The 14,514-nt window shown below is 47.0% G+C and overlaps 1 protein-coding gene across 4 annotated transcripts in view; it reads right to left on the bottom strand.

Annotated features, from left to right (window-relative positions):
* Positions 1-14,514, bottom strand: part of CTIF (cap binding complex dependent translation initiation factor) — a 142,288-nt gene that overhangs the window by 68,462 nt on the left and 59,312 nt on the right. For all 4 annotated transcript variants that reach the window (XM_087760435.1, XM_087760437.1, XM_087760438.1 and 1 more), the window contains one exon: positions 2,854-2,930. In XM_087760435.1, the coding sequence (XP_087616561.1) occupies positions 2,854-2,930 (77 nt within the window). The remainder of the gene's footprint in view (positions 1-2,853; positions 2,931-14,514) is intronic.

Below are 14,514 nucleotides of genomic sequence, written 5' to 3'. Positions count from 1 at the left end.
GTCCTGGGCAGGGAGAGATGGTGCACCACAGACAGGCACTGATTGTGGGGTCTGGGGTGCTGCTTAGTGCCAAGTGCTCACCACCTTCAGGAGAAGGGGAAAAGCTGCCCGATGAAAACCAGACCCAACTGTGCCAGGGCTTTGGGGCCACACCTGCTTCTAACCAACGGAGCAAGACAACCTCTTTTCTTCTTGCAAGTCCATTGCATGTCAACCCTACTCCCATCCTTGGCTGCTACCAACCCCTTTCTAAGAAACCAGCTCTTCTTCCCTTGGGTCCAGGCATCCAGACCTGCTTCCTAACCCCGTTCCCAACCCATGCACCACCAAATGACCCCACTCAGCCTCTCCCAAGCCTCACTGCCCAATGCCCCATCCATGGTCTTGCAATTTTGAGTCTCTCCATATCCAGATGAGGTTTAAAACAAAAAGCCTGTAACTCCCAACTGTTTTGCTGGCCATAAAATCTCATCCTGAGGGATGTTTATACCACCTGTGTGGCTCCACCAGCTCCAAAATGAAGCTTTTCTCCCCCAGAATGTTGTCTGGGACATTAAGATAATAGCACTGCAATAAAGTGTGAACAGCTTTGTAATCTGTTTGTGCTCCAATTCAGCCTGGGTTTTTTTTCCAATTCCCTTTTTTTCCCTATTTCTACCATGTTTTTCTCATAAAATAACCATTCTGAGACCTCACTTACTGCTAGAAATCAATTTTAAGGAGTGAGTGCTCTCTGGGGGCATCTCAAGTGGCACTAGAAGGGCTAAAACTTCCCTCCTAGACCCAAATGCACCACAGAGGCAAGGGGACCCTAAAAAACCCCAGCATCAAACCATGTGATGCGGGGAGAGGGGGGCTGCTGAGGTCCCCAGCCGAAGTCTAGGGGATGGGACCATGCCTTTTCAGCTTAAATAATTATTTAAGAGAATATTGTTTCACTCCATTCCCTCAACCTGGGCTTCTTAGCTTTTTGCAATTAAAAAGTATGTTTTTCTGTCTAAGCTTGGACACCACCATGGATGGCCATGCAGGACTCAGGCAGGACTGCATCCCTTCTGCTATTTCCATTTTATTTCATTCCTGACTGCTTAGGGCTGAAACGGTCCCATGTCTCCTCCCGCATGATGCCATATCAACTGGGTTTTAAGGCTTCTGTCTCTCCTGGAATATTATCCTAGTGTACTTGGTCTGGGCTGTATCTCACCCCATGCTCTTCCAACCCCAGCCCAAGGCAGTTTCTTTTGCTATTTCTCCTTGACATCTGTGCAGGAGGCAGGGATGCCCTGGGGGGCTGAATGCTTCTGTCTGCTGATGGTTTATCTGAAGGGACCAGAAAGAAAAAGAAATAGAAATACACATCTGGCGTGATCCCTTGGACTGGCCGGTTTTTCAGATGGGAGGGAAGAACAAACACGCAGTTCCATGGCTCTGGTCCAGCGCAGCTTTGGGCATGGGGCTTCAGGGAGGAAACCCCTTGGCTCTGCAGGTCTCCTCTCCTGCAGCATCATGCACTCTTCGGATGGCGGAGGAAGACCCGCTCGGTGAGCCGGGATGGGAGCAGGATGCTCCAAACTCCGCTGCGATTTCTCGGGGAGCCCAGCCCAGCGCTGCGAGGAAGCCCACCCAGCTCTCTCTTGCAACACAAGCAGACTTCAGCTTGGTTTTAACCACATTTCAGTGATTGCAGGGCTGCAACCCAGCTGAAACAAGCCCTTTTTTTTTCCTAAATCACAAGACGAAATTGTCTTTTAAATTGCATACAGGAAAAAAGGATGGAGCCCCAAAGAGGAGAGAAAATGGAGTTTGCTGCTGACAAACTGCCCTGCCCACAGAAGAATGTTTCTAGGATGCCTGAGCAAACTCTTTTCAGCTGTTTTTTGGTCGCTCAGTAAAATTTGGGAAAACCAAACCAAGCACAATTAACTACATCATGGCTGTTCACAAGTCGAGAAGTGATGGGGAGATTTGAGGACACACTCCAACAACTATTACAGGTGTCTGTAGGACTCCCCCAAAAATCCCCCCTGTGAGGCATCACAGCTCAGACACAGATTTCAGATCACTCTAGGAGAAAAAATTGGCCACTTTTTCTCCTGTTCAATAACATTAACCTTGCAAACTCCTGATTTTAGTAAAGCTTTATTGCCCCGGTTGTGTTGTCTCAGCCACAGCAGAACATGCCAGCAGAAATAAAGCTGCAAGTACAACTAACTCCCTTATTCCCTGCTTATTTTCACATTTAACCATAGTCACGATTCCTATCAAGGACTCTAGATGCCCTCATATAATTAAATATGCAATTTACACAATTAAATATCCAATTGATCCAATTAAATTAACTCAATGGATTGAAATCACCAATGCCACAGGAACTCGGCTGCCTATTTAGCACATCCCCTCCTTCACGCAGACAGGCATCTGATGCTTGCTGCAAACTCCTCTCAAGCATACCCACTTTGCAGGCGACCCTGAAAGTCAGCAAATTTTGCGTTTCAATAGAAAGAGAGGAAGCAAGTCACAAGGACTCAAAGCTTTTACAGATAATACCTTGCCAGCTGCCTCTTCTAATACAAGTGGGGGGATCTGGCTATGCTGGAATAAGTGTAAGGGGAAGAGGAGGTCCTTAAGATACTCCTGGAGCAACACAGGACATACCCCAGATTTAAAAGACAAACTAGGTGGGTGGGCAGACTCTGCATTTTCAGGACGTTAGTGCTCAAATAAGGGTTTATGCATTAACCCAACGCTGGCAGCTGCTAAACAGCAGTATTGTCCAAAGACACCCCATGAGACAGTAGGGGAAGATGTGCAATGAAGAAGAGATTAAAAAAAACATAGGTAGGTTTCACCTACCTCCGATCGTTTCTTCTCCTTCTGAACAGTTTTTTGGTGTGTGCGATTTCAGCTTCATGAGGCAACGGATGGTAACCCTGTAAAACAGAGGGAAAAGCAGCAATCAGCTCCTTCAAGCTCCAATCAGTATCTTTACAGGAGGCATCAATATGGAAGGGATCAGAGTGAGACAGAGCTGTACACCCAACATGTGAGCATGATAAAAGAAACAGTTCCCATCCAAACATCCTTACAACATCTCAGACCCTATCGAAGCAGGTCTGGAAATCCACAGACTTGTTGTACCCTCTCAGGGCCATTGCAATGAGCAGAGAATGAAGTTATATGCAATTTCTGTATGGGAGAAACCACACGGGGCAAATAACTGGACCATGTATGGCTGGATCCCAATATACACCATCTACAGGGAATTCACCCACTTCACACATGACACTGGTGCACCTAAACCATCCACTTTCACTGGGTTGTTTCCTTCAGATTTATTTCTTTATCTAAAACTCAACTGTAAAAATGTCCGTACGGGGATGATGCTCAGCAGCATTTTGATGATACTGGAGTAAGCGAACATGAGCCACAGCTGGCTAGTCTGTTGGGGTTGTGCTGCCATGCCGTTAGCAAGTCAACGACTTTGTAATGAGCATCTTGCCGTGCTTGCCCACTGTGAGCTAGTCAACCCATGCCACCCCTGGGGTAGGGACGGGTGGCATCCACCTACTGGAAACAACTGAGATGACTAGGACATTTAATGATTTGCCCCGGTCACGTCAGTGGAAGAGCTGTGTGTAACTCAAGCTGCTGCCTTGTCCTCTCTCCACTAAAGGTGCCGACTCTCTGACTTGGTATGTTCATCTGATAAGGGGGATGCTGTATTTACCATCCTATTATGGGCATCATGAGGCTTCATTAATGTGAGCAAAGAGCTCTGAGGTTCCTGGACGAAAGGCACTATGTAAGTGAAAAGTATTATTTATTTTCCAGGGACTACAGAGCTGTCATAACCATAACGATTTTTATTTATGCAGTATTGTACTCCCCAGGCTGGCAATAAAAGCCCTGTAAAAGTCGTTCCTTTTATTTCCATCAAAATCTATCTTAGCCTCTGAGCTCCACCCACTGCTGGTAAATCACCGTGCGCGAGGGGCCACGAGGGAGCAGCCTGCGCAAGGGCAAGGGCTGGGTGGGAACGCGTCTCATCGAGCAGCAGCTTTGTCACATTGGCATGACAACATAACACACCGACTTAAAAATAAGTAAGTCCCTCTCTCTCTGTGTGAAAAGCCTTAAAAATGACAGTTAATTTTAGTAGCAGTTACTGAGATAATATTTTGAGTTCCTCTGGTGGAAGATGTAACGGAGGAGAAAGGTTGCTGGGGATGGTAATGAATTTAGGCTTGCAGACCAGAGAAGGCATCCCCGAGTTCAAGACCAACAGGGTTTATTGTGACCATCCATCCTGGCCATCTACAAAGAGCCTGGAGAAACTTCTATTGCAGCAACCCTACAGCTCCCACAGCAGCTGGAGCCTTCCACTTCGGAGACCTTCGCTCTTCGAGACTTCAAGCAATGAAGAACTCACCCAGCCCCTGGGTAAGTCCTGCTGCTGGCTAGCACATCCTCATCTGAATCTTGCTTTGGCTGCAGTCTTCAAGTGTGTTTCCTGAGAAGGTAGTTTCCCTTTTAACTTTCTTCTTCACTATTAACTCTTCCAGAGAAAATCGGATGTGCCATGATCACATGGTTTAGTACAGGCATTAGAAAGCATGTTCAATAGTACCCACTCTCAGTGACCAAATTATTCTTCTCTCCCACTAAAACACCCTTAACACCCAGAGGTGCCACACCAGCCGCAGCATCCTATGCGATCCCTCATAGCAATGGTACAGAGGCCATCATTACACGAAGTTGCCTTAGCTTTCTTGCAGATCTGCGCATCCAGCGAGGATCTGCTCAGTGATGCAAGTTGTTGTGTTCCTCTGCTCACGTCCCTGCACCCAGCACCAGGAAGAGCTCTCCTCATGCTCCCTAGATCTCATCTCACTGCTCAAAGATAGCCCATCTTTGACTAAGAGGAGATAGTTTGGGAGTAGGGGAAGCTGGCAACCTGCTCTCCTGAGGCTGTGGTTGGGTTATCACCTAGTTAACCAAGTCTGACTTGGGCTTCTCCTGCAGCCAAACACCTCGTGGTTAATTCTGTGCGGCATCTTTGATGTCTAATAGCTTAGAATCATACTGAACCTTCTCCATTACTGAGGGCTGTGATTTGAGTCTTCCTCATCACTTATTTTCCCGATCACTTATTTTTACTGAATGCATAGGAGGAGCTTAATATCTCAGAGATCTCTGTTCCTCTGAAAATTTGCTTGAAATTGGCCAATGGGTACCAAAGCAAATGAGAAAAGGAAGGGAGGGAGCAGACACACACAGCCCAATCACATCAGCCGTGCTAGTTTAGGAAATCAGGCTAAAAATAGTACAATACTCAGTGAGACTGTTTCCAATGTTGTACTACCACAGCAGGCTAAAGCTTGGGGTATTTTTAAGAATTTAAGCTGCATTGCAGACACATGTGCAAATACAATTACCCTGAAAACCGAAACCATCTCTGCAGAACACAAGGATCTAAAGCACCGATTTCCTCAATGTGAAGCCTTCATTAAGTCTCAGGAGCTGCCTTTCTGCTCTTTCCAACTAGAAATCATACGTATGGTGGTGCATTGCTGCATGTCCTTGCAGAGCATCCCTGTGCTTCCTCAGACATCTGCCCACCAGCAGCAGACAGCATCGGGGTGAGAGATGGATTAATTACACAGGAATAAAGCTCCTAATCTAAGAAGCATGCCTGTGCCTGAACAGAGGAGAACTTCGTGTCCCCATTAGGAAAATCAAGGATCTCCCTTCTCCAGCCAAGCAGTTCCCTTCCTTAGTCCTAGTCATGAGACAATGCTTTGGAAAAAAACAGTCAGTGGTCCCTACTCTTGTCTATTTTGGTGCCTAAACAGAGCTAAATTTGGAAGGGAGAAAAGTTGACTTTTTTTGTGCAGCGAGCTAATGTAAAAGGAAATATCAGCGACTTGCAAGGAGGGAGGAGTAGCTGGAGAAGACCAAGGGTGCTGGGTAGGTGGGGACAGGCCAGAGTCCCAAGGGCACGGTAAGCGCCTTGATGACATGGCTCTTGGGTTTGTCTGGAGGCTGCTCCCTGCCATGGGTCATGCAGGACCGCAATGGAAGTGCCTTCAATAGAGCTGGCTTGCTGAGGACAATGTGGATCTGAAATGCAGCTCTTCCATTTTTCAGTGGACACACTCTTTGTGAAGCTGAAATCCCAGAACAGAGCCAAAGGGAAATGTCTTGCAAGGAGAAGACCATCCCCTGCTCTGCAATGGGTCTACAAGAAGACCTACACAAGAGGGGTGGTTTTTGCTCCTGCTTGGGCCAGAAGACACCATCAAGCCCAGGTGCTCATGGTTTTCATAGGCAGGTTTGCAACTTCTCAGCAGGCAGCAAAATCACATTTGGTCTCTCTCCCACATCGGTTTTATTGTGATACTTATTTGCAGGCGGCTTGAGGAGAATATAACAAACCAACATTTCAGTGCTGCTGGTTCGCCAAGCAAGGGGTGTGGGAAAAGCAAAGGACAAGGAGCCCATGGTCTTAGGAAGGACCATTAATAGGGTCATTTTCAATTTTGGAGCAAAACACTCTGCGGTTTACAGGGTGGGAAGCTTGGAGCAGAACCTGAGAAGCCCATGGGACTTCTAATGCATGTACGCGTATGTCAAATTTAAATTATAAACATGCAACAAGAAAGACCAACAGCTCTGGAAGGGGCATTCAGGACTAGTCTGCTCTCCGGGCCAGCCCCCTAGAGATCAGGGGCTTGTTGTGATGTGCATATTCATTTTAGATGTTTCAGGGAAAGCAGCTCTTGGAGAAGGGAAGGTGATGTCTGGCAAGCTTAGGTGACTGTCATATGGCCAGCTAGCATACACCAAGGGAAATCTGTCATCTACCGAAATTGCTGCAAACAGACGGCAGAGGGGAGCAGGTTTGATGCCCACATGCACTCTTTTTGTGCTTTACCTTCCTGATGAAGGTGTCCTGCCCAACCCTCAACCCCGTCCACCTGCCTGCGGGAATCCAGAAAGCTGGCAGCTGCCTCTCCGCTGCCCCAGACTTATTTACATAAAAGTTTAATGAAAGAACAAATAAAAAGCTTTCAAGATCTTGTTGGCAATCTGCAGCAACCCAAGAGCCTCCACCTCTCCTCCCACCAATACCTGCCCCTCTGCAGCAACATCCCTCTCCTGAGCCATCCCACCCCACGCCTCAGCCCACTAATCTGCAGGGTACTGGAGGGACATGAGGAAGAGAGGCAGGACCAGAGGAGGAAAATGGTTGGTTTTAGAGCTACCCTGCTACAAGCAGGAGCTTTGCTATCATTTTTCTCATGCCTCCTCTGCAGCAGCATCAGCTGAAGATGTTGGAGGAAGGCAACAGCTTTGCCTCTTTTACTGGTGATGGTAATTCACACGGCAGATCACAAGGGGATAAGCAATGAGGCAGGATTTTTTGCTGCTGCTGGTCCTTCTGTGACCACCCTTAGGCGGCAAATCCCAGGGACTCCTTCAGCATCTGACAACAACTGCCTTACAAAAGGGATGGTCCTATTTGGGACCAACCTGCACCCTCCCTCCTCCTCCACTTCTGCACTTCTGAAGTGCAACTGTTGCCTGGGGTGGCCAAATTTATAGGTGTTTCACAAAGGCTCTAGGGGCTATGAGAGGTTGGGGTTCATTGCTTTATCCCCGTGGTCTTCATGTCTAATGCAGCCTGACTTTCAGATGTGAAACCTCACCCCAGAAAGTGACTGTCTTCACTCATACCCACTCATTCAACCTATTCCATAGATGTTTCCCATGCAGGAGAAACACTCCCAGCCTGTGATGGTCAAGCAGGTGAAGATGCCTGAATGCCAAACAGCAACACTGAAACCCCAAGAGCAAATAAAAGGTTGACAAAAGCAACTGGCCTGATGGAAAAACCCAACGGTGGGGTGATGAGAAAAGGAAAAGAAATGATCCAGCCATATCGTGGGATCAGTCCGCATGAGCTTTATCTCAAGAGCCTTTTGTGCCCTAAAGAAACTTCTCCACCCTTGCTTATCTTAAATGGTTGCAGAAGGCCTGAACTGAACAAACAGGTTATTAGGCCTGAGGTAGGCGCTGGGAGTTTCTTTCAGTTTTATTGCACGCAAAGTTCAGGGTGGGATTTATTTTCTGGGGAGGTGGGAAGGGAGAGGTGGGGCTGGGTTCACGGCAGCCCCGAAGACGCCCCATCTGCCTGCACAAAGGCGACAACAGAAATACTGAGGCTGGAGGGAGTGTAAAAAAATAAATATATTGTGGTTCCAGAAATCATCCACAGAAACCTACCCAGTGACTTACAACACCCTGCGATAAGGCTTTCATCTGCCTATAGGATGGATTATCTGTGGCAGGAAAGTCTGGGACAGCACAGAGCTGCAGATGTATTTAACTTTTATTGTGCCGTCCCACACTCATGGTGCCTATGGGGCTGAATGCACCAATGCTCAGTACAACCATCCCAGCCATCCAATTGGACATGAAAAACATGGCAAAGGCACCGCTACCTCCCCGTCAGCATCATCCCCATCGCCTCTACCAAGGCCAGCATTTATCAATGCACGTAACTCCTGTGGGCACTTCCACCAGAGCCACCTCCTTGGAGGCTACTTGCCGTTGCCTCTTCCCCTTCCAGGAACTCCCACGGCACTGGCCTGCCACCCACTCTCCTCTCTTACATGAGGGGAATTTTTTACCTCTTGAAAGGAGAAGGCTGGGGCACAAATCAAAGCCTTGACCTGCTTTGGAAGCCATGGAAGAATACCAAACAATGTCAGGAAGCTGCCTGGAAATTATTTCCTCTCCGTTAAAATTTAAGTGATAAATCTGTTCCTTCAAATTGCAAGCTATTCATTTTTCCTGGAAGGTGCTTATAATAATAGTTGCTTCTGTATAAGGACTCAATCGGTGCTCAACATCAATGGAATAAAAGTGCAACAATTTTACAACATACTCTTCACCCAAGATAAAAGGCAGGTAAATCCTTATAGCACTTCACAGTTGTGGCTCTCCCATCACTCCTCACCCACAACACAGCACACATGGTTCCTGGCCACCTCCAAGGACACTTTCTTCAACCTCAATCATCGGAGCCAGAGCTAAATTAAACTACAACTAAAGGGCTGGCAAAGAGGACCTAGTTTCCAGGCACCCAGGAGCTGGAAAAGGAGCAAAACTCCTCCAGCTTTGCCACCGCTGATCCGACAAGCCCCACGGCAGTGGAGGGATGCTCTGTGGGACCTTGACAGCAGGACGTTTTTGTCCGATGAATCATAGCATGGCGCACCATGCCTCAAAGGGAAGGCATAGGAAGTTGTATCTTGGGAGATGTCCCGGTTTGGAGGATTTCCTGATTATCTGCATCTTTGGGGAGCAAACCATAAATCATATATCATCAGCAAAGGCTGAATGCATAGCTGCAGCACACATGCCTCGGTGATGAGCACCACCCTTTTCCCAAAAAAAAGCGCAGGGGCACAGAGGAGCAATGGCTGTGACGGTGATCAGGACTGTCATAGCTAGACACCACTCTTTAGTTATCATTAAAAACACTGGCATTATTCCCTACAGGGCTCTGCCCTCCCACGTTGCCCCAAGGATGCAACTTTCTGAATTCCCACTTGCTGAGCATTAATGCTGGTCTATACGTCCCCTCTCATGAAATGGTGGGCATTTTAATGAGTTACAGACTCTACACATGCAGTCCCAGACCCAAAGAAGTATCATGTAGACCCTTATCTTCCCACCACCTTTCCTTGGCATTTGCTATCGGCTTCTGGCAGAGAGCGGACACCCAGCCAGAGGGAAGACAGCATTTAAAATGGCATTAAATACTTGGTGGCGTTAAATACTTGGTGGCAACTAAGCTGTCCCACCTCATCTCTCTGCAGCCAGCTCCGAGATGAAACAAAAGACACAGAGAATGGCAAAACAACCCAGCAACAAACTCCCTGTGTGGGGTGAAGGATACAAATGCAATTAAAGCATTAGAATAATTAGGCAAAGCATCCCAAGCAAAACGTACCCTGAACCTTCCTCAATGCCTTCTGCTGATTACTGACATTGAGTTTTCCGGGGTCTATTTTTAACTCTCGGCCCCTAAGCTCCTGAATTATACATAATTCAGAGATAATAAAACTTTAAAATCCAGGACAAAGTCTCCTAGGAGGAACTGCCTCTGCAAACACACACATGCACATCACAACCACGCTGGGCAGGAGGAAAAGCCCAACCAGTGCCACCAAGCCCTGGCTAAGCCACTGAGATGGGGACAGGCTGGAAACGCTGCTGCATTGAAACAGGGTGCTCCAGACACACCGACACGGACACGCAGTGCCATAGGAAGAGTATAAATAACAGACAAAAGAAATCCCCTTTTGTTACAAGAATCCGCAAATCCAAAATCGGTTACAAGCTGACTTAGGAAACGGAGTTTTTTCCCATGTTATAGCAAAATGGGAACAACACAAGTGGAAGTAACTCTAATTGTTTTAACTGATGTTATTTTAGTGTTGTTTAGGTTTATTGTTTATTTGTATGTATTTCCTCTACCCTGGTCAGGCTTAAAAACAAACCTTACTATCAGCAGTAAAGTGTCCCGTCCATAAATAAATACATTTCTCCTGTACACACAGATATAACCACACCATTGCTTGGAGTCCTTAAAGCAGAATATTTAAAGAATCATTAAAATAAATAGCGTTGGTGACCTTGGTTTGCTTTCCCCTGGAAAAGGGAGCCTTTTTCAGCTAATATTGGGAATAAATAACACCCACATCACTTGCGACCAGGAGGCACCACACCTGGCATTTGGTTTGCAGTCTGTCCAGGTAGCCCAAGCTCATCCTGTGAAAGGGCTGCGCTTGCTGCTCTGAAAAGCTTTTCCTACATTTTGCTTGGCTTGTGCTAGTTTAGGGGTGAGGGAGGAATTGCTATAGCTGGGACTTAGAGTGTTTTTTATGAGGTTGCTATGGGAATATTTGTAACTTGACTTATTTCAGTCCCTCTGGGACCTTGCATTTCTTTAAATTACACTTTTCCTCTATATTTTTCACATTCCCCAGTCTGTTTTTTCCCATCTCTTGTCCCCTTCAAAGCCTACCACCCCCCAGTTATGAACCTCAATGTGCCATCTGACCATGCCTCTCCAGCCGAGATGAAGCAGGCAGGTGAGATGGCAAGAGGACCCTTTGTCCACTGTCCACCCTCAACACCTCCCCATAGTGCCATCATGGTGGACGGTGTCACAAGGAAGCGACCTGCAGGCAGAATAGAGACCTCCCCGATGAATTTTTAAGGTGACCTATAAACAGACCCCAGAGGACATAAGGGAGTTTGGGACCAGAGGCCAGGTCACCCTCTAAGCTGGAGGGTCTGTTGAACCTCTGTGCAATCCCCAGCATCGGTACAGCCTCCTCTGGCTGGGTGTGCTCACCTCAAACCTCAGCATCGCTCTCAGCACAAGGTAAGGGCTGTATCCGAGTATATTTTCATTTCACCCTTATTGTTAATAAAAGATTGCATATTTTTCATGTGCATTTGTGCAATCCCCCAGAACCAAGCCCCCACAAATCTTGTCCTCTTGGGTGGACCAGAGTTTCAGCCCATAGGGCCTCCAGCTCATGCAAGCTCCCAGGAGTTGGTACAGTCCAACAGCGATGAAACCCCTTATTTGCAGAGTGATAACTTCATAACCTTACAAACAAGAGGTGGCTTCTCTTTTCTTTCAGTGTGGGTAAATCCAGAGGCGCTAGGAGAGCTTTCTCACTGCTCAGCCCTTGGCACTTCCCGTTGGAGACCTTCCAAGTGCATGAAGTTTCGTAACACCCTAAGATCGCAGGCAATAGTTAATAAGTCAACGAGCATTTTTTGCCATGATCCATATCACTGTGATCCATACATTGCGCCACCGAAGTCAAAGGGAATTTTGCCATCAACTTGAATGAGGTCATGGTGGTGGCAGCCCCTCTTGGTCCACCAGTGGACCTTTCTTGTAGACCTTCATGACTGAAGCAAGCTGTGCAGAATATCACTGTCCTTTCCTTTCCAAGCCCCCCATATTGTGCTGGAAACATTTTCACACAACAGATTCCTGTTTGCAGTTGGCTGAAGACACAGCCAACACGTTTTCCCCGGGACTATACCACAAAGAAATAGTTTTTTTCCTTTCTGAAGTCTCTGCTTAGTCTAGCTCAGCCCAGAAAGAGCAAGCGAGGATCCCATGTCGCAGCCGCCCCAGCTCAGAAAATACCCCAATGTGCGAACACCAATTTAATCCTATAAAAGCCTCATTCTTCCCTTTGAAAAGACCCATTCCTTTTCAGGAATGTGGGCTGTGCAACACAAGGACTTGACTTTCTCCTTGCCAGGTTACTGGCAGTTGGTACCTGGGTGGATGGAACTGCTTCTTGAGTGTCCGTCTGCTCCCTCCCAGGATTTTCCTTTTATGCATCGAGCACTAAGATTCCTCCTGCTGTAATGGTTTTTAATACAGGGATAAGCACAGAAAACATTATACACTTGCCACAGAGTATCAATTATATCACATCATATGTTAATTATGCCAGTGGTTTTTCACTGGTGCTTTGCAGACCTCTGGGAGCCATGGACTACTTCGAACAATAAAATGAGGATGAGTAAGAAAAGCAAGTTTGTAGCTGCTTTGTAGCAATGTGACATCTGGAAACAGATCTGGCATTTCCACCAAAATAAATCCTGAAAAACTGCTTTTTATCCAAAAGTTGCTACAGGACAGGCAGCAAAACAGCCGTATCTGCTCTCCCATGTCTTGCAAAGATTGAACCTCAACCACAACAACTCCAAAGACACAGGCATCATTCAAACATCAGCTTTCCTGCCAGTGAAAGCATACGTTATGGCTCCTTTTGTGATGACTGCCAGGAGCTGGGTGAAGCCGCTTCAATTCATTTCACATTGGCCAAGAGGACACACCTTCAGGTGTTTCATTAAAACCAAGCAGGGACAAAGAAGAACCAGCAACAAAACTCAACAAACCAACCCAACTCAACTCCTGAATATTTTCATGTGCCAAGCGACCAGCACCAAAGACCTTGCTTACTGGGATGTCTCGGGTCACGGTGCTCCTCCTCACTAGGGCTTTTTTAGCTCCTTTCTCCTTTCCCTGGTGCCCTTCTTGCTGGCAGGATTGTGCCTATGTGATGGGCTCAGCTCCAGAAGCTGGGAAGGGTCTGAGATAGAGTGTCACCGAGAGTGGTATGACCAACGAGCAGAAAAGGGTGCAACAGGAAAACCACAGATAGATACACTGCATTACAAGCAACTCTGAAGCGGCCATCAAACTGCTCGCTACCAAAGAGAGATGGGAATTTTGGCAACCAGCACATTCCCCATGCCCGTTCAGCCAGCTCCCTCCTCTGTCCAGGATCCCTGCCCACCACTGTCAGCACCGCAGCCATAAGCATCCTACAGATGCTATGCCTTCACGGTGGCTCTGAAGTCATGCAGGGACCCTACAGCAGCACTGGGATGCAAAATGAGGTCTACCACTCTACACTCCACATTCACCTGAGGAGCCCTCCTGTAGGGCTTAAATTAGGTAGCCAAGCACCTTAAATTAGGTAGCCAAGCACCTTACTGAAACCAGTTTTAGATATCTTCTCTGGCATGTTGCTCTTTGCCCACTGTATATAGTTACACCCGTGTACAAGATGCTAAAGGCACATGGGTCCTTCCTCCTGCCTGCATCTCTGCTGGGATCGGAGACAACCCGGCGAGCCGTGATGGCTCAAGCCTGCCCTTCCCGAAACCAAGTCATCAGACACCTGCGTCTCTGTGCTTGGCAGCCTCAGTCTTTCTCTCCTTATCAATGCCAAAAATTACTCATTTAACATCCATGGCCTTTCACCAGCAAGAACGCCGCGTGAGGAGCAGAACCATCTCCTCCACTCCTCTGACAAACCAAAGCAACAAAAGCAAGACTCTTCCTCATGCAAAAAAAAAAAAAAATTCCCACCAGCTAAGAAAAGCTGGAGGTTAATATAAATTCCATGGGTTTGAGGGGGAAACGGAACTGCATTCAAAGACTCGATGGCTAACCACGCTTCCTTCGTCTGGCAACTGCCCGCTCCCCCAGCAGAGTTATTGAGGAAGTTAGATGAGCACTGTATTTGTTCCAGCTGTAGATTTCCCTTAACCCCTGGTAGTGTTGTTTTCGAAAAAACACAGATCTTGCTTTCTGATGGTGGCTTTTCATTTTCATGCGTGCCACAGCTACAGTTACTAGCTTTAAGTGTTGTCATTCCTAGATTAAAAATAAAGAAAAAAACCCCTTTGCTATTCTAAGAAGTCCAGGCTGGATGAGCAAAGAAGGATTAAAAGAAAGCTTTCAGGAATTAGCTTGGAACAGGAAAGAAGATGATAAAGCCATTATAAAAGCTTGTCCTAATACAGGAGTCCTTTTTGTTTTAAGTGTTAATGCAGCCATGCAAATTCCTATTAAGATTTACTAGTCAGGTCATATAATCTGCTTTCCTTCCT

This window comes from Nipponia nippon, unplaced genomic scaffold, assembly GCF_047370975.1.
Source record: "Nipponia nippon isolate SJK-2023a ecotype South Korea unplaced genomic scaffold, ASM4737097v1 scaffold_22, whole genome shotgun sequence".
Classification (NCBI taxonomy): Eukaryota; Metazoa; Chordata; class Aves; order Pelecaniformes; family Threskiornithidae; genus Nipponia; species Nipponia nippon.
The sequence above is the reverse complement of the archived record's forward strand: the minus strand, read 5'-3'. Positions and strand labels throughout refer to the sequence as shown.